Consider the following 22749-nt stretch of genomic DNA (forward strand, 5'->3'; position numbering starts at 1 on the left):
AGCCATGGGAGCGAGGGCTCTGGCATAGCCTGACCACACAGATGGTGGTTGGAGGACACAGACCCCTCTGCGGGCTGATGCCCCCCAGGCCCGAGCGGTCAGGGAGCTTGTGGCCCAGGCCTGCACATTGGAACGCGCTGTGCAGTGACTCTAGGGGCCGTGCCCACTGAGCTCAGGACGGGCAGGACGTCCTCTTGGACAGGAAGGAAGTGGCCAGGCCAGTAGGGCCCTTTTGGGACCCTGCTGCTCTCGGCTCCTGGTCTGACGGGGTTTGTCTGGTTCCTGTGGGAGTGGCTCACCGTGTGACAGACCCTGCCCAGCACCCGCTGCACCAGCCAGCTTGGGGCTTCCAGGTCCCCAGGACCTCGTTCAGAAGGGGTCAGGCTTGGGGTGCCTGAGAGAAGGATGGGAGTGGTGCTGTGGGGTCCAAGGAATCAGTGAGGGTCCTTGACTCCTGGAAGGGGAGTGGGGGTGGGGGGTCCTGGAGCTCAGGCTGCTCCTCCCTCATCCATGTGTGGCCTTGTGCCTGTCCCTGAGGGGAGCACGGAACAGCCTGGCCCTCAAGCCAGGACCGGGGGAGTTGGCCAGAATTTTATCTTTTGTCCTGGTGTCATTCGCCCATAGCTCAGGCCGTCCCCTGTCCCAGGGCCTCCAGGGCCTCCAGGAGTGATGGAAGGGGTACCCACCCTTTGGCTCCTCCTGATGTGAGGCCACTGTGCTCCCTGGGGTCACTCTGGGTGCCGTAGCAGAGACACAAGTTGTTGCTGTATTATAATGTTGGGGGCTTCGTAGGAAGCTGAGCAGGCCCAGACCACAGCCCTTCTGGGGTGACTCTTGGCCCCTGAAGCAGCATGCAGTCCGTCCCCGGCCTCCCTCCAGGCCCCTCTTCCACCTCCTGCAGGGCCAGGCTGTGCCCTGCCTGTCCACCCCTCGCTCAGTGATGGGGGACTTCAGTCTCTGTTCTGGAACAGTCCAGACGCTTTGTTTCCCACATTTGGTCCCATTGCAAAGTGGTTTTTCATGCGCCCTCCTCAGGAGGCTGCCGCCTCGCTGGCCTCCCACACACTTGTGTGGCCCTGGCCATGTCCCTGCTGGAGGCCCTGAGTGTGGACGGGGGTTGTCCTTGTGGCCCCTGGGGGCTCATGGCCTGTGGGGGAGTCTCGTGGGAAGGGGAGCGTGGTGCTGTTAAAGTATAACCAGGCTGCTTGGTTTGTCCCTGTTCCTTCAGGGGCCTCACCTGCAGCCCCTTCACTTCCCCATCCTCACCTCATAGGCTGTTTCATTCTGGAAGCTTCTGTTGCATCTACTCATTTTCTGTCCACGTGTGAGTATAGTCATACCTTATATCTGGCTCTAAACACATGAAATCCAGCTCAAGGTCTGCCTCCTCCAGGAAGTCCTCCCAGCACTCACTGAACTCCTGGTTGGTTTTGTTCCTTTAAGAAGGGACCCCCCAAAAAAGAGGGATCCCCAGGACAGATGCCCCAGTTTTTAAAGCGGGACAGACTGCCCTCTGCCCAGGGCCCCAGCTAGTTGGTATTCCTTGTGTGTGGGGGCTGCAGCAGGCAGGCCCCGCTTGGAAGATGGCTCCCATCTTCCTCTGGCAGTGCCTGGACAGTGGCACTACTTGGATGGCTTGCCCAGAGCTGGCACCTGCTTATCCTTCCAAGTCCTGAGAGAGGTGGGAGATGAGGGCAGGTGGTCAGGGCATTTGGGCATTGGGGCCCTTGGAGACTGGGGATCGTGTGTCCTAGGTGAGCAGATGGGGCAGGCACTGGGCCCTGCCCTGAAATGACAAGGTGCCCTGGTATCAGCCCTCCTGGAGAGGGGGACACAGAGGGGGAGCCGCCTCAGCCTTACTCTTGTGATATCACTGGAACATGGCTTCTGAGGGAGCCCTGGCAGGTGGGGCTGCCTGGTGGCACCTGGTCCTGTCCTGGCGGCCCTTCAGGACAGTGCTGGGCCCGTGTGGCAAGAGGGACAAGCCCAGCTGTGCAGCTGGCCTATGGCTCCACCAGGAACTCACAGGCAGGCTCTTAACCTCTCTATGCCTCTCTTTGTCCATCCGTAAAATGGAGCAATGACACACACAGACCAGTCAGGTGGGGATTCAGGTGATGGGGGTGTAAAGGCCACACCTCCGCAGGCAGCCAGGTGGAGTCCTGGTGTTATATCATCCTTCAGTTTGTTCTTCCAGGTGTGGCGAGCATAGAGAAAATGCAGCCTGGCTCAGCCACATACGTCCCCATGTGCACACAGGATGACCACCCCTCCTTCCTTTGCTGTGTGTGAGGGGTGGAGGGGACATGAAGGCATGGCCCTCCCTCTCTGTCTGTCAGCAGAGAAACTTTGTTTGTGGCAGACTTGCCAGGAAAGTGCTGGGGAGGGGCTGGGAATCAGAGCCCAGGAATAAACAAGCCCAGGGCCCAGGAGCACAGGCCCTCGGCTGAGCTCCTTCCCAGAAACGTGTTGGCCGCTCCCCTCTTCCCCCGAGTTGGGGGGTGGTCTCCACTGCCCTTTCTCCTCACTGTCTCGGCAGACCCATGACTGAAGAAAAACAAAAATGGCTGTCACTGTCCAGGATGTGGCCAGGAGCCGGCCAGGCAAGAAGACGTCTCGGGACTTGTGGCCTGTCCTTTCCTGGGGACAGACAACCACCTCTGCAGCTGCACTCTGCCCCTCCTACTGGCTCCTGTAGGAGTGCAGGCTGGGGTCTTGGCTGGGGTCCCCGGGGCTAGAGGGGCAGCCGGGTACTTCCACAGTGGAGCCGTGCTTAAGGCCTGGCTTCCTGTGACTTCAGGGGCAGCAGGAACATCCAGCTGAGTGACATCTCGGCGAGAGAGTGAGCGTGAACCAAAGGCGCGTGAGCTTGGGAGCGGCTCTGGCAGAGACCCCTCCTCACCTTGCCCCTTCCGCAGTGTGCTCCTGGCAGCTGGAGGGTGGCCTGCAATCAATACTGAATGAACCGGTGACTGAGTGAGAATGTGTCATTGCTAAGTGGATGTTGTCCTGGCCCAGGAAAGCTACACAAGGAATGAACAGTCGCCACGTGCGACAGCATTTGGGGTTTCATAGAGCAGGTACCAGAGTTTGAAGACACTGCTGGTCGTGGCTCATGTAGGATTTCAGTCATGGCTGGGGGAGGGTGGTCGCAGAGCAGGGTCCTGTGGCACCTCTATGCCAGCTCCCTGAGTCTTGTGACAGGCGTGGGGCGGGCACCTTGGGGCCCTGGGTGCCCACAGCCCAAGGACCACAGGCTCACAGTGTGTAGGCGTCCTGCCGGAGGCCGCTGTGCAGAGGGCCATTCCTTCTCTCTGCCGGGACAGCAGCGTCCCCGGGTTTGCTCACGTCCTCCCTGCGGCGTCAGTAATGAAGAGATGCTCGCTTCCCCTCCCAACGTTCACACCCCACGGCGCGCACTGTGGACGCTGTTGGCGTGTGGGTCTCAGCTCCCTCTGAGCAGAGCCCCCAAAAAGCTATAGCTGTCCTGTCAGTGCAGTGTGGTCACAGATGCACAGACCCTCCCCCACGTGATGACCCCATGGCACCCAGGGCCCCTCCCAGGGTCCCGAGTTGCCAGTGGGTGCGTGGGACAGCTGCGCGGCCTTGGTTCGGGGAGTGAGGGTGGGGGCGGGCATGGAGAGTACTCCCCCAGGGTGAGCTGTGCCAGGCCATGAGGGGCAGGAAGCCCTGGCGAGGCCTCTGAGGGTGGTTTGGGTCCATCTTGGGGCCAAAGCACAGCCCAGCGGGTCCAAATACCTCTGAGCCCTGGACTGGCTAGGGACTCGGGCTCTGAGAGATGCCGCCAGAGAGGACCCCCCTCATAGGAGGGGCTGGCCCTTCGTGGGCCACTGGGGTCCCTCCCAATGAAGTTGTCATGGACCTGGCTGGTCTCTGGGTGCCATTGTTCTGGGAGATGCAGTGACCCGGAGCTGGGTGGGTGACCATTCACTGTGACCCCGTCCAGGCCAGCAGTGGGCATTTGCACTGTGACGGCTGACCTTCCCTCAGGGCATCACATCCGGGCAAGACAGCAGCACCTGTGTGACCAGGCCCAGTCCTGGCCACCCGTCCCTCTCAGTGCAACACAGGCCATGCCCTGCCCAGGTGGCCTGGCTGGGACCCCAGTGCCCGTCCTGCCCACTTGCTCCCACATTCCTCGTGGGTGAGCTCAGCCCTTGTGCTAAGGAAGTGAAACCTGGCAGCTGTCCCCATGTGTCATTGGGAGGGCGTGGGTGGGCCACCACGGTAATCCCCATGCTTGGCCTGGGTGGCTGCTGGCCTGTTTCCTGCTGTCACTCAGGATGTGAATGGGGCTCAGAGGATGAGCTGGGGTGGGGCCTCCTCTTCCGAATGGGCCAGGGTGGGGGTGGGGGCTGCCGAGGTCCTGGCAGCCAGGTCCCGAGAGCACAAGACCTCGAATGCCCACCTTCTATGGCAGCGTCTCAGGCCTGCATTTGTCACTACAGTGAGACGCACATGCTGAAACTCCGTGCATATGTGAGCACACATATGCACATGTGAGCTCACAGGCACACACAAGCACATGCATGCATATTTACACTCCGGCACATACGTGAACACATAGGCACATGTGAGCGCACAAGTACACATGCATACAAGCTAGCACACAGATACACACCTGCACATGCGAGCACACAGGTGCACACAGGAGCACACACATGCCCACGAGCACACATGCCCACGAGCACACACATGCCCACGAGCACACATGCCCACGAGCACACTCATGCCCACGAGCGCACACATGCCCACGAGCGCACACATGCCCACGAGCACACATGCCCACGAGCGCACACATGCCCACGAGCGCACACATGCCCACGAGCGCACACATGCCCACGAGCGCACACATGCCCACGAGCGCACACATGCCCACGAGCACACACATGCCCACGAGCACACACATGCCCACGAGCACACATGCCCACGAGCACACACATGCCCACGAGCACACATGCCCACGAGCACACACATGCCCACGAGCACACACATGTACACGAGCACACACGAGCACACGTGTGCATGAGCACACACGTGCACACGAGCACACCGGAACACCAGCCTCGCGACCAGACCCGCCCTCCCTAGGCTTGCACGCGGCCTCTATTCTTTTCCATTTGCATGAACTCCAGCTCCGGAGGCTTCTCTGCCCCACTGAGGTCTGCGTGGCGGCTGGAGCAGCCTGACCATGAGCTCCGCCAAGCCCTTGCATTATCCCTGGGCTGATAACCCCAGACCTGGCCTCCTGTTCAGAGTCCTTCCCAGACACCATCTGTCTTACCCTGCTGCCCATGATGTGGCATCTCCACCCCGAGTCCCAGGCACTCCCTAGATATGATGTGTCTGACTCTGCGTTCCCCACTGCAGGGTCTGGTCCCCAGACCAGTGACCTGCATCCTGTCCCCCACTCCTCACCCCATTCAGCCCACATCAGGGTCCGTCGTGTTCAGGACCTGTGGGGCGGCCCCACTCCACTCCGGCCGTCACCTCTGAGACCACTGAGCAGCTCCATTGGGTCCCCTATATCTGCCAGTGCCCTTGGTTACAGTTGACCCCCCAGCAGCCAGAGGGGTCCTTCTGAAATGTACTCAGACTGCCTGGCTCTCTGGCCCGTGACTACACCGCTCCTTGCCCCCTTCACACTGTCACACTGTCCCCTGACGTGCCTGCCCACTGGGCCCTGGCGTTGGGCCTTTGCACTGTCCCGCCTGCGTCTCTCCTTGCCTCCACAACGTGCTTCAGTTCCCTGCTTTCTCATATCAGCTGAGGGCTCCCTTCCCCACCTGCACGTGTGCTGTAGGCCCTTGGGATGGAGTCCCTGCTGTGTCCCCCTGTGCCTCAGCTCTGGTGATCACAGCAGGTCCCGGGTGCCCCAGACAGCAGAGCCCGGTGGGCACCCCCTCCGTGGGCCTCAGTGCCTCTCTGTGCTGACCCTCCTGGCCACACCTCAGGGCAGGTGGGTGGAGCACGGACTAGATAGCTGGATTTCGGGAGCCAGATCCCAGTGTCCTGCTCGGAGTCACGGTGTTAGTCCCGCTGACTGAGGGTCAGGAGCGGGGTCAGGAGGGCTTTACTGGGGCCGGAGCGGCAACAGTGTGGGGCTGGCAGGGGCGCGTGGCTTGTCCTCTGCCACGAGCAGCATCTGGGCCTCCGTGGTCCCACAGAATCGGTGCTTCCCGTCCTGGTGACAGTCCTCTCACTCTCAGGAAAGACCAGACACACGTTGTCAAGCCAGGATTTTCCCTGAAAGTTCCTCCCAGCCTCTCTCGCTGGGGCTGTTGTTCAGCAGTCAGGGCAGATTCCCCGGAGAAGTGCATTTGGCTCTTGTGCATGCCTGTGATTATGCCTTGTAATTAAAACATTTTTGGGGGAGTGGCCCGGTGGCTCAGGTGGTTGGAGCCCTGTGCTCCTAACACAGAGGTCACAGGTTCAATTCCCACACATGGGCCAATGAGCTGCGCCCTTTACAACAAAGATTGTGAACAACAGTTCTCCCTGGAGCTGGGTTGTTGTGTGCTACCATGTGCTGCCAGGAGCGGCCGGTCAGCATCCGGCATCCGGCGAGAGCTGCTGTGAGTGGCCGACTGATGACTGACAGCCTCAGCAGTGGGGGGAGCACAAGGCTTATAACACCAGCTGGTCCAGGGAGCTGTGTCCTACACAACTAGACTGAGAAACAACGGCTTGAACCGGAGTGGGGGGCGGGGAGGTGGAAGAAAGGTTGGAAAAACAGAACAAAACATTTATTTGGCCTTAGAAGTGAAAAATGTAATTTCTTCAGTCTAAGAACTGCTGACATTGGCACCAAGATGTCAGTCCATTGGGCAACCAGACCCGGAGCCTGGCACTTTGTCTGTGATTGCCGTTCGCGAATCAGGCTGTGGTTAGGCTGTGGGACGCGGTCAGAGCCGCTGTCTGGTAATTGGCGCATTGAGTGGGGACTCCAGTGAGGGGGCTCCCAGGCGCTGAGCATCTGTGTGGCTGGCGGGAGGGCCTTCCTCGCCGACCCAGTCCTGCCAGGCCGGGCCAGGCACCTCGGCAGCCCCGCACCTGAGCGCCACCATATGTCACGCCCAGCCCCACGCGCCCTAGGCCTATTCTCCTGTTTAGCCGCAAAGCCCACCGCAGCAGGTGCTGTTCTTGTCCCCACGTTACAGATGTGAAAGGGTATTTGCCCAAGGGTGTTCAAGGGAACAGCTGGGGCTGGAGCCAGGAAGCCTCTCTGTGGCCCCTGGGAGGTGATGCCCCTGCACTTGGTCCTCGTGGTCACCTGGTTGCCTGTGCCACTGACACGTGTCCTCTGCTCTTCCCCTAGACCATCATGGAGCAGTTCAACCCCAGCCTGAGGAACTTCATCGCCATGGGGAAGAACTATGAGAAAGCCCTGGCAGGTAAGGCCACATCTCAGCAGGTGGACGAGAGCGGAAGGAGGCATGCCGTCCCAGAGACAAAGCTCGGCTGTCCCAGTGATGGGATGGCTCCGTCCCTGGTCTCATCCTGTGGTGTGATGAGAGCACGGGGTCTGGTCCTGGTCTGTGTTGAATCTGTGGGATCGGGCTTAGGTGAAGCCGTCAGGGCCGGTGGTGGCCTTCGGTTTGGGGCCCTCAGCACCTCTCTGGCTAGTGGCCTGTCTGTGGCTCACACACAGGGCACTGGGGGGTGCGGCTCGAGCAGGGGCCATGGGGCGTCTGAGTTAGAGGTCTCCATGTTTTTGAGCACAGACCACAGGTCCCCCACACACTTGACCAGGTCTGCCCAAGTTGGGAGGCAGGGTGTCACTCTAATTACAGCATTTTTATGAGCAGGGAGGTGCCTGTGTCCCTGGAACGTGCCCCAGTCTCTGTCAGCTGCCCGTGGCAGCTGTGTTCAGTGGGCCGTCAGGTTGCAGGCGGCAAAGAGAGGCTGGAGCAACTGTTGGCTCTTGTTTTCACCCCCACCGTCACCTGGGGACAGCACCCGCAGGATCTGCCTGTCCCTGGGCAGTGGCCTTACTGGTGTCCAGGTGGGGTGTCTGGGCACAGTCCTGCCTGCTCACCATGCCTGGGGACAGAGGGTCTCCTGGCCGTCCACCACAACCCTGGTCCTTCCTGCTCGGGGACCACCACACAGGGCTGACCCTTTCAAAGAGGAGCAGCATCAGTGTCCACACAGACTGTGCCCAAAGTGCAGGAGGACAGCAGGGGTCGATGGCATGGACAGGCAGCCCGGCCATCTCCTGGTCCTGGGTGGCAGTGGGGACCCCGGCACAGCCCTGTGCTTGCAGGGAGCACACGTATTCTGCACCAGCACCCCACCAGGTTCTCCGAGTGCCCCAGAGGCCTGTGAGGTCCGAAGGAAGCCGGGAGGCACCTGCTCCTTAGGCACCGGTCCTGTCCTATCAGAGCCGTCGGGAAGAGCTGTTTTTCCTGGAGCTGAGACCCAGCCTGTCGGGCCTTATGACAGTGGCAGGTCTCAGGCTGTGGCAGTGGCCTCCTCCCCCGTAACCCCCCACCGAAGTTGACAGCAGAGGCCTTGGCTGTCAAATGCACTGGGTCCTGTGTTGGGCCCCCTCCCCCGCAGTTGCCTAGGACAAGCTCTTGTGTGTCGTCCGAGAGCTGCGTCCCGTCTGCGATGCTGATGGACTGACCGAGGAGGCAGGAGGGCTGGCGCTGGCATGGAGGCTGCCGGACGCACGACCCTCAGACTCCCCAAGAAAGCTCGTTCCCACCCCTCGGAACCAGACCGGGCTTTCACGTCCTCCTGGCTGGGCCTGATTTTTCCTGTGCACACAGAGGGAGCTCGAAAGTGCCAGGACTTTCAGCCGTGGAGATGGGCTTGGCCTCACATGGTTCGACCGATGGCGGTTTCCAGGGCTGTCGTCTGTGAGGCACTTCTTACCCCCAGGTGGCTTTCCCGTGGAGTGACGGAATTTCCTTCCCAGGTCCGGGCCCCTTGTGAGTTGGCCGCCACCGGCCTCCTCCTTGGTTTCTGCACGGGCTCTTTGATGTGAGACACAGGTTTCCTTCCGGACCTTTTGTCCCCCACTTGGGCCCCCCTGAGACTCTCCAGGGAACTGTGTGGAGAATAGGAGGTTTCCTCCCTGTGGCTGTTTTCCTGGAAGGCCCCAGCAGATGAGCTCAGTGGCCCCATCACCATCGTCACCTCAGCTGCACTCGGCCTCCCCAGAGCCAGACTTGTGCCAAGTTTGACCTTTTTTCGTACATTTTAGGGAACCCCTCCCCCTGCAGTAGACACACTTCAGCTGGCTGGGCACGGAGCCTGCGTGTGCTCCTGGGCTGCAGAACAAACTGTGTGTGCTTAATTGAAAACACCTAAATAAAATTTGATAAAGTGCCGGGTTACAAGCCCCTAACTGGGTTCTGTAGAAAATGGATTAGGCATTGCAATTATTCCACTGGTGGCTGCAGGCGGGGCTCCTCCCCAGCTGGCGTTTGCCTGGCACACCCAGGGTCTCCAGAGGGTCACCGCTTTCCCGCAGGATGAAGCTCCACTCCAGGCAGCAGGCGCCGGGCATGGAGTTCAGCCAGCTCTAAGCTTTCCAAGTCCCATGAGAAGTCAGGCTCCCGTGTGATTAGGTCACGAGCCCCCGTGGGGAGTGGTGGGAAGTCCCTCTCCCCAGCAGCAGTGGTGACTTGAGCTGCTGTGAGCAGCATGACTCGCTTCCAGCCACACGTCTTGCTGAGACCAGGGAGTGATGGAACAGGGCTCTGTCCAGGTTGCCCGCGCTTTGAGTAGCTGGCTTCCTGCCCACCGGCCTTGCGGGTTTCTCCGCTGCAGTGGTCTTTGTCTCCGAGGTCTGCTCAGCGCTCCTCCCCTCCAACCACCAGGTACCACACCTGCACAGGACCTGAGTAGCTTGGCACTTGTACGCACACTGGGTTCTAATAAGGAAAGGAACCCTCACGTCGGAACCAAAGAAGAACATCAGCAAGAGGGGGTCAGGTCCAGCCCAGACAGACGTGTGTGCGGACAGAGGCTGGCTGCCGGGGACGTCAGTCTCTAGTAAGAAATTCATCCCTCTCTCTCTTCTCTCAGGTGTCACCTATGCTGCCAAAGGCTATTTCGATGCCCTTGTGAAGATGGGCGAGCTGGCCAGCGAGAGCCAGGGCTCCAAGGAACTCGGTAAGAAGGCCCGGAGGTCCCAAGTCACTGGATATGCCCAGCGGGTCTGGGGTCCTGTCCTGTGTTTGGTCCGTCTTTGATTTGGGATCGGGCTTCAGCTGTGCAATTAGGGAAGCTTTTCCTAAATGACTGTATCCCTGAGACTGGCTAGGGCTGTGAGGTGCACACCCCGCTGACGGTGGGGTCACCAGGCAGCCTGAGGTGCTGCGGGCAACTCACCCTGGTGGCTCCGTCATCCTGAGAAGCACGGCCCAGGTGAGGACATGGGGCAAACCCACGCTTACAGGTGTTCATGGCAAAGCTTGAACGGCTGATGTGGGACCGCCGTGTAAGAAGTTGGGCTCAGGTGATGGCACTTAGTAACATGGGGAAGCGTTTCTGGTATAAAAACGAGTGGCAAGATTGCAGCCCCGTCGCCTGGTGGGCCCCATTTTGTAAAAATGCGTTGTGAGCATCCACGTCCTGTGACAAGTGGAGGACGAGACCCCGGAAGCGGAACAGGTGGGGTTCCCAGGAGGGGTTGTTGTTTTCTTTATGCTTTTTCTCTGTTTTGCAAATTTTGTATGATGACCTCATGTTACTTCTGTAATGAAGGCACATAGTATGAAACATGACAGGCCATGAGCTCCCCTGCGTCACCCGAGGCCCTGGGTCATGTCGACAGGCTTGGGGCAGCCTGTCCCCCTGCGGTGGCCTCAGGCCAAGGACTGTCATGTCGCTGCCCCTCTTGCTCTCATCCCCCTTTACACTTTTCACACGTCCTGCACCGGAAATGGGGCCTGTCTGCTGCAGGGCTGTGCAGTGGCCTGTGCCACTCCCTTGTTTGGGGACATGAAGGCCCAGCACCGTCCCCGCAGGCCTGCAGCTCTGTGTCCTGTGATTGCTGCCCGGGCACAGCAACGGCAGTGTCCAGGTTTCCGTGAGACCAGTGTGAAAACGCAGCTGCTGTGTTGACAGATACTGTGGGACCTGCCTGGGCAGGAAGAAGGCGGAGGGAGCAGGGACAGGCGGCTGTGTGGACGTGCCTGACCACACAAGTGACCAGGGCTGGGCTCTGCTTCTGTGTGCAGAGGGTCGTGCTGCTCTCCACCTCTGGCGGGAAACCTTCTGGTCTCGTGCACGCAGAGCTGCCCTGCCCTTGGCAGCCCCGTGAGAGCGCTGCGGTGGTCAGGCCTGCAGGTTCAGCCTGCGTGGTGACATGTAGGACATTTGGGTGAATGGAGGCCTGGACACCTTTGTGACAAACAGTGGCTAGACCAGCCGGCTGCAGGCTCAGGCGGGCCCCGGCTGGCACTCCTGGGCCTCCCTGGAGGGGTGTCAAGTGTTGTGCAAGTCCCAGTGTGTTTGCACAGGGCTCCTGTCTGTCTGTAAAAGGGGCCTTTTCTTATCGGGGAGAATCACGTGCTGGCTGTGGGGAGACGTGCTCGAGGACCAGGTGTGCCTTCTCCCTGTGCTCACACTCACATGCAGAAGTGCCTGGGTCTGTCCCTGGGAAAACAAGTCCCCGTAAGGCCCTACAGTCAGGGCGGGCATGCCCAAGATGGGGCTGAGGTTTCAGAACTTCCGGCTGGCAGTCCTTGCTTGGGGTCCTTGCCACAGCAAGCCTGGTGGGCAGGCCGGACGGCCTCGTGCTTGGTGTCAGCATGCGGGAGGGTGCCGAGGGAGAGCGTCCCTCTGCTCTGGGAGCTTGATGGGGCTCCGGCCTGAATCAGGGGCTCCCGGTAGGCTGGTGCATTTTGAAATCTCTCCTGGGGCTTATTTGGAGTGTGGGGTCCATTACCAAATAGGAGTTCCTGCTGTGTGCGTCTGCAGAGGTGGCTGGGCGGTGCCAGCCAAAGGAAGACTGTGTCCCTTCTACCCCAAGCGCCTGGACACCAAATGGGGGGGTCCCACACCAGCCAGTTCTCCAGTTCATTCAGGCCCCTGCCGCTGTCCCTGTCCGTTCAGTCGGACGCTGAACCTGACTCAGTGCAGACCCCACAGGCTGAGAGCTCCAACCCACGCAACTGCCCCCACTGCCGAGACCAGGGGCAGTAGTGGTCCCCACCCCACCTACCCACACTCCTGTCAGTTTGCCTACACCTTGGGGGTTCCCACGACCCCTTCCTCGGGTCTGATAGCCTGTCAGAATGGCTCTCAGAAGTCAGGAGAGTGCTTACCTAGGTTTACCAGTCTATCCTAGAGGATGCGGTGACCACCCAACCAATAGCCGGATGCTGGGACACACAGGGTGAGGTCTGGGGGGCGCAGGCGCCTCTGTCCCCACGAAGGGATTTGTGTGGGGCTTCCGCACGGAGGCATGATCTGGTAGTAACTCAGTCCCCAGCCCCTGTCCTCTCCCTGGAGGGCAGGATGGGGCTGAAAGTTTTAACTTCTAATCAGTCACCGTCTGGTCTCTCTGGTGACCAGTCCCCAGCCAGGAGCCACTCCACGGAACAAAAGGCACACCTGTTCCAGGACATGCCAAGGGATTCAGGAGCTGTGTCAGGAACCAGGGGCAGAGACCAACAAATCCTGCTGCTTGTATCGTACCAGCCCAGCTCCGGGAGTTCAGTTTTTTCTTTTGGTACCGTGCTTCCCCAAAAATAAAACCTAGCTGGACGATCAGCTCTAATGCATCTTTTGGAGCAAAAATTAATATAAGACCTTAATGTAAGATTTTATTTTACTATATGATTGGGTCTTTAATATAAAATGATATGACATAGTATATTGTATATAACACAATATATGTTATAATACATCATATAGTGTGTGTTTTGCTCCAAAAGACACATTAGAGCTGACTGTCCGGCTAGGTCTGGTTTTCGGGGAAGCGTGGTAACAGCTTTACTGCGACATAATTCTCCTGCCTTGTAGCTCGCCCGTCAGAAGTGCACAGTTCTGTGGTTTCTAGCACGTCCACACACTTGGGCACTGTCACCACTTGCGGTTCCAGAACACGTTCATCACCCCCGAGAGGGCCCGTGCCCACCAGCACTCACTTCCTGTTCCCGTAGTCCACTCTGTCTGCACTGGCCGCCCGGCCTCCTCCTGTGAATGGCGTCGTGCAACGTCCACTGTGAGCTTTGCAGCTGTCTCCTTTCGGGTAACTGTTCACGAGGTTTATCCGTGTTGTACACTCGTCAGTGCTTCATTCCTTTTTTGCGGCTGAATGCTATTCTGCCTGCTGGACCACGTTTTCTTTGTCCATTCACCACGGAAACTAGGGTTTCCACCTTTTGACTACACTGCTACTGTGAGCAAGCGCGTACAAGTGTTTGTGTGCACAGTTGTTTCCACATGCTCTTGGATGCCATGGGTGGGATGTGAATTTTGATTCAAGTACACGCGCCCTGGTTTAAAAAGCCGCCCCCACTGTGCCCCAGGCAGCCACCTTCATCTCTGGGTACTGTTTTCTTGCTGTTTGTGTCCAGACATCTAAAAGGGCAAGTTTATGCTTTTTATTTTTATCTAATGAATTATTATTGTAGAGATTTGGATTTAGCGTTTTCGTACTGTCCCTTTGCCCCACCCAATATAATGGTGACAACTTTTGCTTAAATCACTACACGGCTGACCCTTGAACGTGGGTTTGACCAGCTGGGTCACTTACACACGGATGTTTTTTCAGTAAACACTGTGCGGTTTGTCTCTGCATTGGGAGTCCGCAGATGCAGAGGGTTGACTGCACTGATCAGCCCCATTTCACGCAGGGGACTTGAGCATCTGTGGATTTTGGTATCTGCTCGGGGACGGGGGGAGAGCGGGGTCCTGGAGCCGGTTCCCCTCAGACACCGAGGGACGTCTACATTTTAGGGGAATCGAAAAATATATATGGGTGGGGAAAGGAAAAGTTTATACAGATTTTCAATGTGCCAGGGTTCGGCGCCCAACCCCTGTGTTGCTTGAGGTCAGCTATGCGGTGTTTATGGGACGATGGCAGGAATCCTTGCCACAGCCGAGACACGGAGTCATGACCGCTGTGTTCACAGCTTCGTGGTGGCGTCATGTGAACCACACACGTCTCCAGTGGGCAGCTTGATGAGCATGACACGGGGCACGCTGTGAAGATAGCAAACAGCTCCATCACCCCCGAGATGGAGGTGATGGCCCCCGAGACGCCGCCCGCCTCTCCCTCCCGCGCCCTGCTGCCCAGCGACAGCTTTCCACACTCCTGCACGGAGTGTGCGTTTGCTCGAGTGTGTGCAGTGGGCTGGCACGTGGGGACTGCGCTGTCCTGGCTCTGGCTGCTTTGATCTGCTTCGTTGCTTTGCACATCGTGCCCACGGTTGCTGTATCAACAGCCCGTCAGCCTTGGTGCTGAGCGGGCGCCGTGCGGACGCCCCATGCCCATCGGCCTCCTGCGTGGACGTTCGGGCAGCTCCCAGCGGGGCACGTCGCTCATGAGCTAACAGGTTGCGCACCTCACAGCTTATTCCCCGTTCGTATACCTCTTTGGTGAAGCATCTGTTCGGCTCTCCCCCCTCTTTATTTTTCTGTTGGGTTTTGTCATATTATTGAGCTGTCAAAGTTTTCTGTGTGTTCTAGACAGACGTGCTCTCTGAGATAATGTATTTTGCAAATATTTTTTCCCAATCTGGTCTGCTTTCCGTTTTTCTGTTTGTAGAACAAAAATCTTTAAGTTTAATGACGTCCAATTGATTGATCTTTTTCTTGAGCTATAGTTCGTGGGTTTTCATTATGATTTTGACAAGTTTGTTTTTTGTGGGGTTCGTAATTGCCTTGTCCTTCGTTTGCTGAGTCTGGGTATGCTGTCACCACTTTCTCCCACACCCTGGGACAGCAGCTGGCACCCCACTGCCGGCAGCTGCCCCCCTGAGCGTCTGGCTGTTTCTTCTTTCGGATGCTCCTCCTGGGGCCCCGTCCTGCTCTGCTCCCCCCTGGCCAGCTCAGCTGTGCACAGACATCTCTTCTGTGTCCTGGAACTGTATTTTCTGGGTCCTGTGTTTCTGGTCCTGTTTTATTCCCTGCGTCGGGGATAATCCTTCCTTTTACGGCCCCTCACCAGGTAAATGGGAAGTACGACTTTGACCAGGTGCTGGTGGCTGGCTTAGAATTCCAGGAGGGAAAGGCTCTGCCCTTGGAGTTGGAAGGTGTCACCCGCTGTCCTCTGACCCCCAGTGGTGCTGTAGTCACTGCTGTTTTGGTGCTGGTTCGTTGTTTTATGTGAGGTTTCTGTTTGTCCTCCTGGAAGCCTTTGAGAAACTTGTCCTTGGGTGGGTACTGTGACATTCCCTGACGCTGTGCCTGCGTGTGTGTTGAGGGGAGGGCCCTGGGGGGGGTCTGGAAAACAGCACCCCTGGTGATACATGTGACGTGCAGCCTCTGGGGCCACAGGAGGGGTCACCAGTGACCGGCGTTTAGGTGGCGACCCAGGGTCAGGAGAAGCAGAGGGACCACTGGGAGGGGCGAGGACCCAAGCAAGGGGGACGTCCAGGCGTGCAAGGTGGACAAAGCAAGGCGTTTGGGCAGAAGTGGGAAAGGTCTGGAGAGAGAGGCGGGCCAGGCTGCGAGAGGGCAGAGTCGGGGGTCAGGCCACAGGGAGACGGGCTTGGCTGTCAGGACCCACCGTGTGGGTGCCAGGTGTTTTCACGTCTGTGGGATAGTGTTTGAACACGCGGTAACAGCGCATTTCTCTCACCCCAAGATGGTGGGCGCCTCGCGTGTCTGTGCAGGCTTTCACTCCACGTGTTTATGGCTGTGTTACCGTGCGTGTACCCCACACGTTGTGCAGATATAGCTTCCTGGCAAGCTGGACTTCGGCACGTGGGACCTTGTGTGTCCCTCATAACCCCATCGTCCGTCTGTTTTGTTCTGCGTTGACTGGTTTCCTCCTGCTCTTCCTGTCCATAGCCCTGGGGCACTGCTTGCTTCTGGTCCCTTTCTCCTTAGCAGACTGTACCCCCCAGGGTGGGAGGGAGAGAGGCAGCGTCCCTGCTGTCGGGGTGGACCAGGGCCCTCAGGAGTGGCCCTGGGTGGCTCTGGGAGGTGGCTCTGGCCAGGCCCAGTGGAGGCAGCGTCAGGCGCTCTGCTCACACTGACTGTGCCCGACATGGGACCCAGGTCCTGGCCACCGGTGGTTCTCAGAGACGTAATCGACGCCCAGCAACTGGGGTTTCATCTGCCCTCTTGCTGCAGACATCCCACCTGGGTTCCTCTGGGAGTGACCCCTGGTGGCTGTGGGGTCAGGGGTGGCCACTCCCTGCTCATCCTCCTTTTTCTGTGTTGCCCCCTCCCGTTCTGTGGGTTCCCCTGCCTTTTCTTTCCCACTCAGGGCGGATGTCCTTTAGAGGTGGGACAGCTCTGCCCACTGGGCTGGCAGCCCTGAGGACGTTGTCGGAGTCCCATGCTGACCGCAGTCTCACCACTGTGGAGGACAGTGCGCCCCTCCCATTCCCTGCACAGTCTTGGGCCTGCCCTTCCCCCCATGTTAGCCAGATTTACCACTCCGAGGGAACCCCAGTCGTGGAGTAGAGACTCCACCATGTGACTCCCCGTGGTGACCAAAGCCAGCGGCCTCGGGCTGCGACCAGCAGCCAGGCTGCCCTCTGCACCCCTGTCCTGTGAAGCTGCGAGTGGCTGCTCTGCCTGTGGTCTCATGGCCTCTGTGCCGCACACCTCACAGAGGAGCCTCCTCTCAATCCAGACTTTCTTCCTGGCAGTGGGCAGTCTCCGCTGTGGCAGGCTCCCAGTACTCACTTTGATGTGCAGGACAGCCATGTTCCGGAATGTTCTGCAGCGGCAGCCAGCGGCACCTGACTGCAGTCTGTCAGGCCTGCTCCCTCAGATCCTGTTGAGACACGCCGGGTACCACCCCCTCCACCCTGCAGGGCTGCTGAGAGCGGGGCTGCCTGTGTTCTGTGTGGGGGGTGGCTTTTCCAGGCTCCCTTCTGCTCATCGTCCTCAGTTGGGCCGATTAACCTGGGTCCTCCAGGCCGGTCCCCAGTGTGTGCAGACACGCCTGCCCCACAGCCAAAGAGCTAGGATGGTGGCCACAGGGAGGGTGCCTCCAATCTGCGCGTGTCCAGGCACCTGCCGGAGTCATGCTCCCGAGCTGACAGGCCAGGGACCCAGGGGTTCCTACGACCTGGGCGTGAGCACATCTGCTCCCCGCTCTGGGCCGCCAGGCAGACTGGCAGGCTGGGTGTCCCAGCTGGCTGGGTCCTCCTGACCATGGCCAGTCAGAATGCCATCAGCCTGAAGGGAGCATAGCACAGAGCTATGAGTACTTCCGGAATGTTCCGACGGGGGCTCTGGGACTGGTCAGAGGGGTCAGGTTTGGGGTCCAGTTCTCTTTACTCTGAGGGAGGACAGTGTTTTCCTGGCTCAGCAGAAGACACCCCCACACAGCTGGGTGTCTGCGTCCGTCTCCCGTCCTGGGTGAGGTCAGCAGGGACTGTGTCCCCCTAGGCTCTTCTGCTACTTTAAGCTTTAAGCTACAGGACATTTCAATTCAGGCAAAAGCAGAGAGAACAATGTAAAAAACCCTGGGTTCCCTTCACCAACCGGGCGCAGAGCAGGCCACAGCTGTCTTATCCCATTCATGCCCCTCACGGCTCCCTGCAGCGTCGTCTGTTTCTTTTCTGTCCCAGCCTCTGTGTACAGTGTCACCATGCTTGGGGGTCGGGGGAGGCATGGGGCTGAAAGCACACGTGTCCCCTGGTCCAGGAGGTGGATGGGTTGGCTTCTGGGCCTTCTGCCGTCACGGTCACTTGAGAATGGACCTGGTCCTGAGTCACACAGTCTGTGATTTTTCCCCGTGTTGACTCCTGGGGTGTCCTGATCCTGGGGTGCCAACTGTGGACACTGCTCTGGTTCTGTGTGTAGCAGAGGGTGCTGTCCAGTCCGTCTCACTGACATTGCACCGTCCTTCGCAGTCCCCAGAGAGCTGCCACCTGAGCATGTCCTGCGTGCAGCCAGGCCCCTCGCGGTGGTCCCCAAGTGACTGAATGCAGAGAGCCGGGCTGTGCCTGAGACGGGCAGCCGTCGGAGGTGGAGGCCCGAGTGCCAAGGGACCTGGGCTCCTGGAACAAGGTGTGAATGTGCACAGGTGATTCAGGCGTCCTGTGCTGGAAGCGCTTGAGCAAGAAGAGGTCACAAAGAGGTCACAACAGCTGTTCTTTGGCCCTCCTTGGCTTTGCAGGGTGGCTACGGTTACATGGCCTGCTACAGTGTTCTCGAGTTCTCAGGAAGGCAGCACCGTCGTTGCAGTGAGCGGGGCACAGCCTTCCCTGAACCTTCTGCCTCCTCCACTTGTGGCTGAACCTGTCCCATTCACAGCTCTGTCCAGAGCCTCACCCTGGTCGTCTTGCCGTGTCGTGGCTGAGGACTGGTGGCTGAGCGGCTGCCGAGGCCTCTGTTGTGCTCTCTGCCTTTGAAAAAACCGCCTGTTTGTGATCCCGGGCGTGTGCGTGCTTGCAGGGCCCCTGGGCCCGTGTTGGGCCATCTGCGGGAGCCTGCAGCCTGCACCCATGAGAGCACAGCCGCTCCGAGATGGGCGCGGCCGGGGGTGGGGACCCATGGCAGGAGGTGGCCCCCCTGTTCCTGAAACCAGGCTGGGTTTGGCCACTGAGTCACTGGATTAAGGTGTGGCCTGAATACCCCCTGGCATCTGGCTGCCGTCCACACCTGGTTCGTGATGAGGAGCAGGGCCAGGTTTCCTGCCACCATGGAGACTAACCCTGGGGCACTCGCTGCCTCCTCTCATCCCTGCAGCCATCGGCTGAGCCTCCCAATTTGGCCTCACGCTTAGAAACTCAGGGTGCCCGTCTGTGTGTGGTGCCGCTGCACTGCAGGGGCCGGCAGACGGGGACGCCCTTGCTGTGACCCCGGGGCCTTTGAGACTTGCCAGATGCCTCCTGTTGAGTGCAGTGGTTCTGAGGTGGCGCCACGGGCAGCTCACCTGGTCGGGCTGCTGTGCTCTCTGCGAGGCCAGGAGGTTGTCGGCTTCATCACGGGCAGAGCCGGCTACACCTGGCCGTGAAGCTCGGATGTGTCCCAGCCTCCCTCTGGGCACGTGACAGTGACTGTCTGGTGTGCAGTTAGACTCACACAGTGGGAGCTGTGTAGATTTCACATCCCTGCAGGGCCTGACTCAGTGCCCAGGTCTCCCAACCCCACAGTCCCATAATGTCCACAGCCTTGGTGGCAGCCGGCGTCAACAGATGGCATCCCCGGGGCCAGCCTGCAGAAGCACTCCTACCCGCAGCCCACCTTTCCCCCACGTCCCAGCTGATAGCACCAAGCCCCTCTCCTGCTATCTGCTGTCCCCACCTTAGGACGGGGAGGCGGGTGCCCCTTCCACAACCACCGGAAAAGCAGCTGGTGCCAAGCAGTGACCCGAACGGTGGGAGCAGAGACCACGTGGTGCTCTGCTGACCTTCCTCGGGCCCTGTCGCTGTCGGGGCTGACCAGGCACAGCCTTTTCCTGGAGGCTCTGTCCTTACGCTCAACTCGGTGTGGACTCTAAGTAGGTTACAGCCACCACGGGGCAGGGGGACAGGCTCCTCTGTCCCAGGCTTTGTCTGAGACCTTGGGGCTGAATGCAGGGAAGGGCAGCGGCTGGGCGACCTGGGTGGGGGTGTCCTTCTCGGGCTCAGTGCCTGCTTTCCTGCCCTGACGCAAGCTTTATTGTGGTGCCGGATCGAGCTTTTGTGCAGAGGGATTGATAAACGTGTTAGTGGGAGGCAGAGCTCAGCATGTTTGCGTCTCCTGGGCCTGCTGTGAAGCAGGAATGACATGGGGAACAGCGATGCCTGGCTGGGTCTTGTCCCGAGGACGGACTGGTGGCGGCAGCGCCTCGGGCCTGGTGACGGGGGCTCCTGCCTGTGGGGCGGCGACGAGCAGCCTTCAGCCATGCTTCCGGCCTGACCCTGTCTCCTGCCAGCGCCATGGGGCTGTGTGGGCCATGAGGAGAGGGCTGCCAGCTCATCCCTGTTCTGAGAGGGGAACGGCACATAGCAGGAGGCTCGGGGAGGCCTTTGAAACCCCTTCCTGTGGTGGCGCGCTCTGGCTGGGCCTGGAGCCCAACATCCTGAGCGCAAAAGCACCAGGACAGCTCTCCACCGCAGCCTGTCTGGCCCTGAGTCCTGTGACGTGACAGTGTGTTCCGTTCTTCAGTGCCGTTAGCAGTCCTCTCTGGTGGGAGTGTCTGAGGATGAGAGAAGCTCCCTCGTTTGTCTTCCAGCCGGGAGCCACCCTAGAGTATCCCTAGAGTATCCCCACACACAGCGGTGGCTGCAGGGCGGGCCCAGGTGCTGGCCCAGGAACCTCGGTGGCAGGTCTCCCCCATCCCCGGAATGCTGGCCCCCCGTGTCCCCAGCCTTGGTGGGTCGGCAAGCGGGTCAGAGGTACCGCTGACACTCCGACTGCAGCTCCCTGGTGTACCGCTGGCCAGTCCTCTCCAAGTGGCTCTGTTCCTGTTCGTGTGTCACAAGAGTCAGAGCAAGTCCGTGCCTGAGAAACTGTCCGCAGGAGAACTGGTGTCCACTTGCAGTTAATCAGGGAGCCTGAGCGGGTGGGTTATGGAGAGGGTCGTCCGTGGCATGTGGTAAGGGGTGAGCAGCAGCTGCTCCTCTCCACGGCCTGAGGTCTCTGAGCCCGGGAGGGGGCTTTGCTCGGCTTCTGTCCCCTGGAGAGCGACTATGCCCTGGCGTACGGGGATCCATGCCCTTCCAGAAGGGAGTGGGGTTTTCTCGCCTTCCAGCTTTGGGCCTGGGTCTACCTGCCGCCCCCCAAGGTCTATGTGGCTTCCAGTGGCCAGGAGTTGGGGTTTGCTCTGCCAGGCGGCCTTCATCACTCACATCCCTGCTTTGGATGGAAATGTAGGAAGAACACTCCTGTGCTCTATTCACACCTCACATCTTGCAAATGGCATCAGGCAGAAGGAAAGGCATGGCACTTGGAAGAGTAGTGGCACTGGTGGGTGCTGAGTCTACTGAGTCGAGTCCCAAGGATGAGGGAGGCGGGGAGAGGGGTCCAAGGGGAACATGCCGGCCCCATTCTGTCTCCTCGAGCTGCCCAATCTCCTGGTGCTGCTGTGGGACCCGGCTCAGCTGCAGCCTGTCCTGCCCAAGGGGCGAAGACATCAGATTGAGCCGAAGTCCTTGCGAAACCCCCGTCCACCTCGGCACATCATCCAGGACTCAGCCCACGTGTTTCACATCCTCTGCACAGCAGACCCTTTGAAGCAGCCCCCAGCCATCCTGCACAGTGGGTCTGGGAGCCTCGAACCCCCCCCCCCCCGTGTGTCTCAGCCGTGCAGGTCACCCAGGACTGTGACCAGGAGGCCTGGGGGCACCTGAGATGATTCCGAGACCCAAACAGACTCCCAGGTGCAGCCGACGCCACTTCAGGATGTGGCTCCAAGCAGGTGGCGTGGAGACTTGGGACGGAAAGGACAGGGGAAGGCGGCCAGCCTGGAAGGCAGAGACCAGAGATGTGGCCCCTCCTCTCCTTTGCCCCCCGAAGGCCGGCGTCCCGTCACAGACTGTTGATACAATGTTGGCACTGAGGGGGCTCTCCTGTCCTGATCTGTTTGGGAGCAACACATCGGAGAGGAGCCCTGTGTGCTGTCATCCCCATGGCAACGCAGCCATCGATTTTTTTTCTTAGTTACACCACCATCACCACCACCCTACCACCTTCCATTTTTGCCTTTCCTATAGGTAGGAAAAGACCCCTACTTCTTTCAGGGAGGACCTGGTGCTCTGGGGCCAGTAGAGAGGTCAGCGGGACAGGTCGCTGATCCTAGAGACGGTTCCCTGTGTGGACTGCCTGAACTCCGTGCCGGACCTGTGGCTCTCATGGGCCACGCTCCTGCAGCCCCTCAGCTGTGTGTCTTCTGTACTGAGAGCCGAGCCCTGTGTCCGTGCCTGTTCTGGCCTGTGTTAATTAGCTCTCTCAGGTGCCTTTCTGCTCAGAAAGCCCCCAGAATAATCAAGCATTATGGTTGTTTGCTTCAGAAGGTTCTGGAAGGTGATGCACCCTCCCAGCCAAGTCTGAGCAGCTAACTCCTTGGCTCGGAGCTCCGCTGCCACCAGCAGAAAACAGGCACTCTGGCCCCTCCTGAAATGACCGATACCCAAGAAACGAGAGTTTTGGCGCTCTTGGTGGACACTGGCGCCCAAAAGGAGTGCCATGACCACTTGTCTGCCAGACTGAAGATGGGGCTGAAGCTGAAGTCACTGAAGGCAGGTCAGATGCCTTCTCTGCGTCCCCAGCACCATCTGGGGCTGCTGAGGACTTGTCACACAGGGCTGTGCCCAGGAGCAGGCAGAGGGGGCCAGGGTCTCCCACCCACCCAACGTGGCACACGCATGCACAGGCACGGGTGTGCTGGCCTAGTCTCCACTGCCCCCGGGCTGGTCATGGGGTGCCCAGTGTCAGTGCCCGGGCAGGTCAGGGCTCCTGCAGGCCTGTGGCCACCCGTGGTTTCTGCCACAGTCTTTACGGCAGCTCTGGTTCCCAGACACGCCAGGACGGGCCGGCCGAGTTATGGAGTTCCACTGGGCAGAGGGCAGCCAGCACTCCCTGTCCCTTCTCCAGGGGCTGGCTCCCACCCCATGGGCCCACTGCTGTCTATGCCCTGCCTCAGCCTCC

At 59.6% G+C, this 22749-nt stretch overlaps 1 protein-coding gene across 4 annotated transcripts in view; it reads left to right on the forward strand.

The window, feature by feature from the left end:
* BAIAP2 (BAR/IMD domain containing adaptor protein 2) overlaps nucleotides 1-22749 on the forward strand; it is a 65446-nt gene that overhangs the window by 8859 nt on the left and 33838 nt on the right. For all 4 annotated transcript variants that reach the window (XR_013991934.1, XM_081028698.1, XM_081028697.1 and 1 more), the window contains exons 2-3: nucleotides 7340-7415; nucleotides 10060-10146. Coding sequence is in view for 3 of the 4 variants with exons in the window: in XM_081028698.1 (XP_080884824.1) it covers nucleotides 7340-7415; nucleotides 10060-10146 (163 nt within the window). In the remaining variant the exon portion in view is untranslated. The remainder of the gene's footprint in view (nucleotides 1-7339; nucleotides 7416-10059; nucleotides 10147-22749) is intronic.

The sequence above is a fragment of the Rhinolophus hipposideros genome (assembly GCF_964194185.1).
Source record: "Rhinolophus hipposideros genome assembly, chromosome: 20".
NCBI classification, from domain to species: Eukaryota; Metazoa; Chordata; class Mammalia; order Chiroptera; family Rhinolophidae; genus Rhinolophus; species Rhinolophus hipposideros.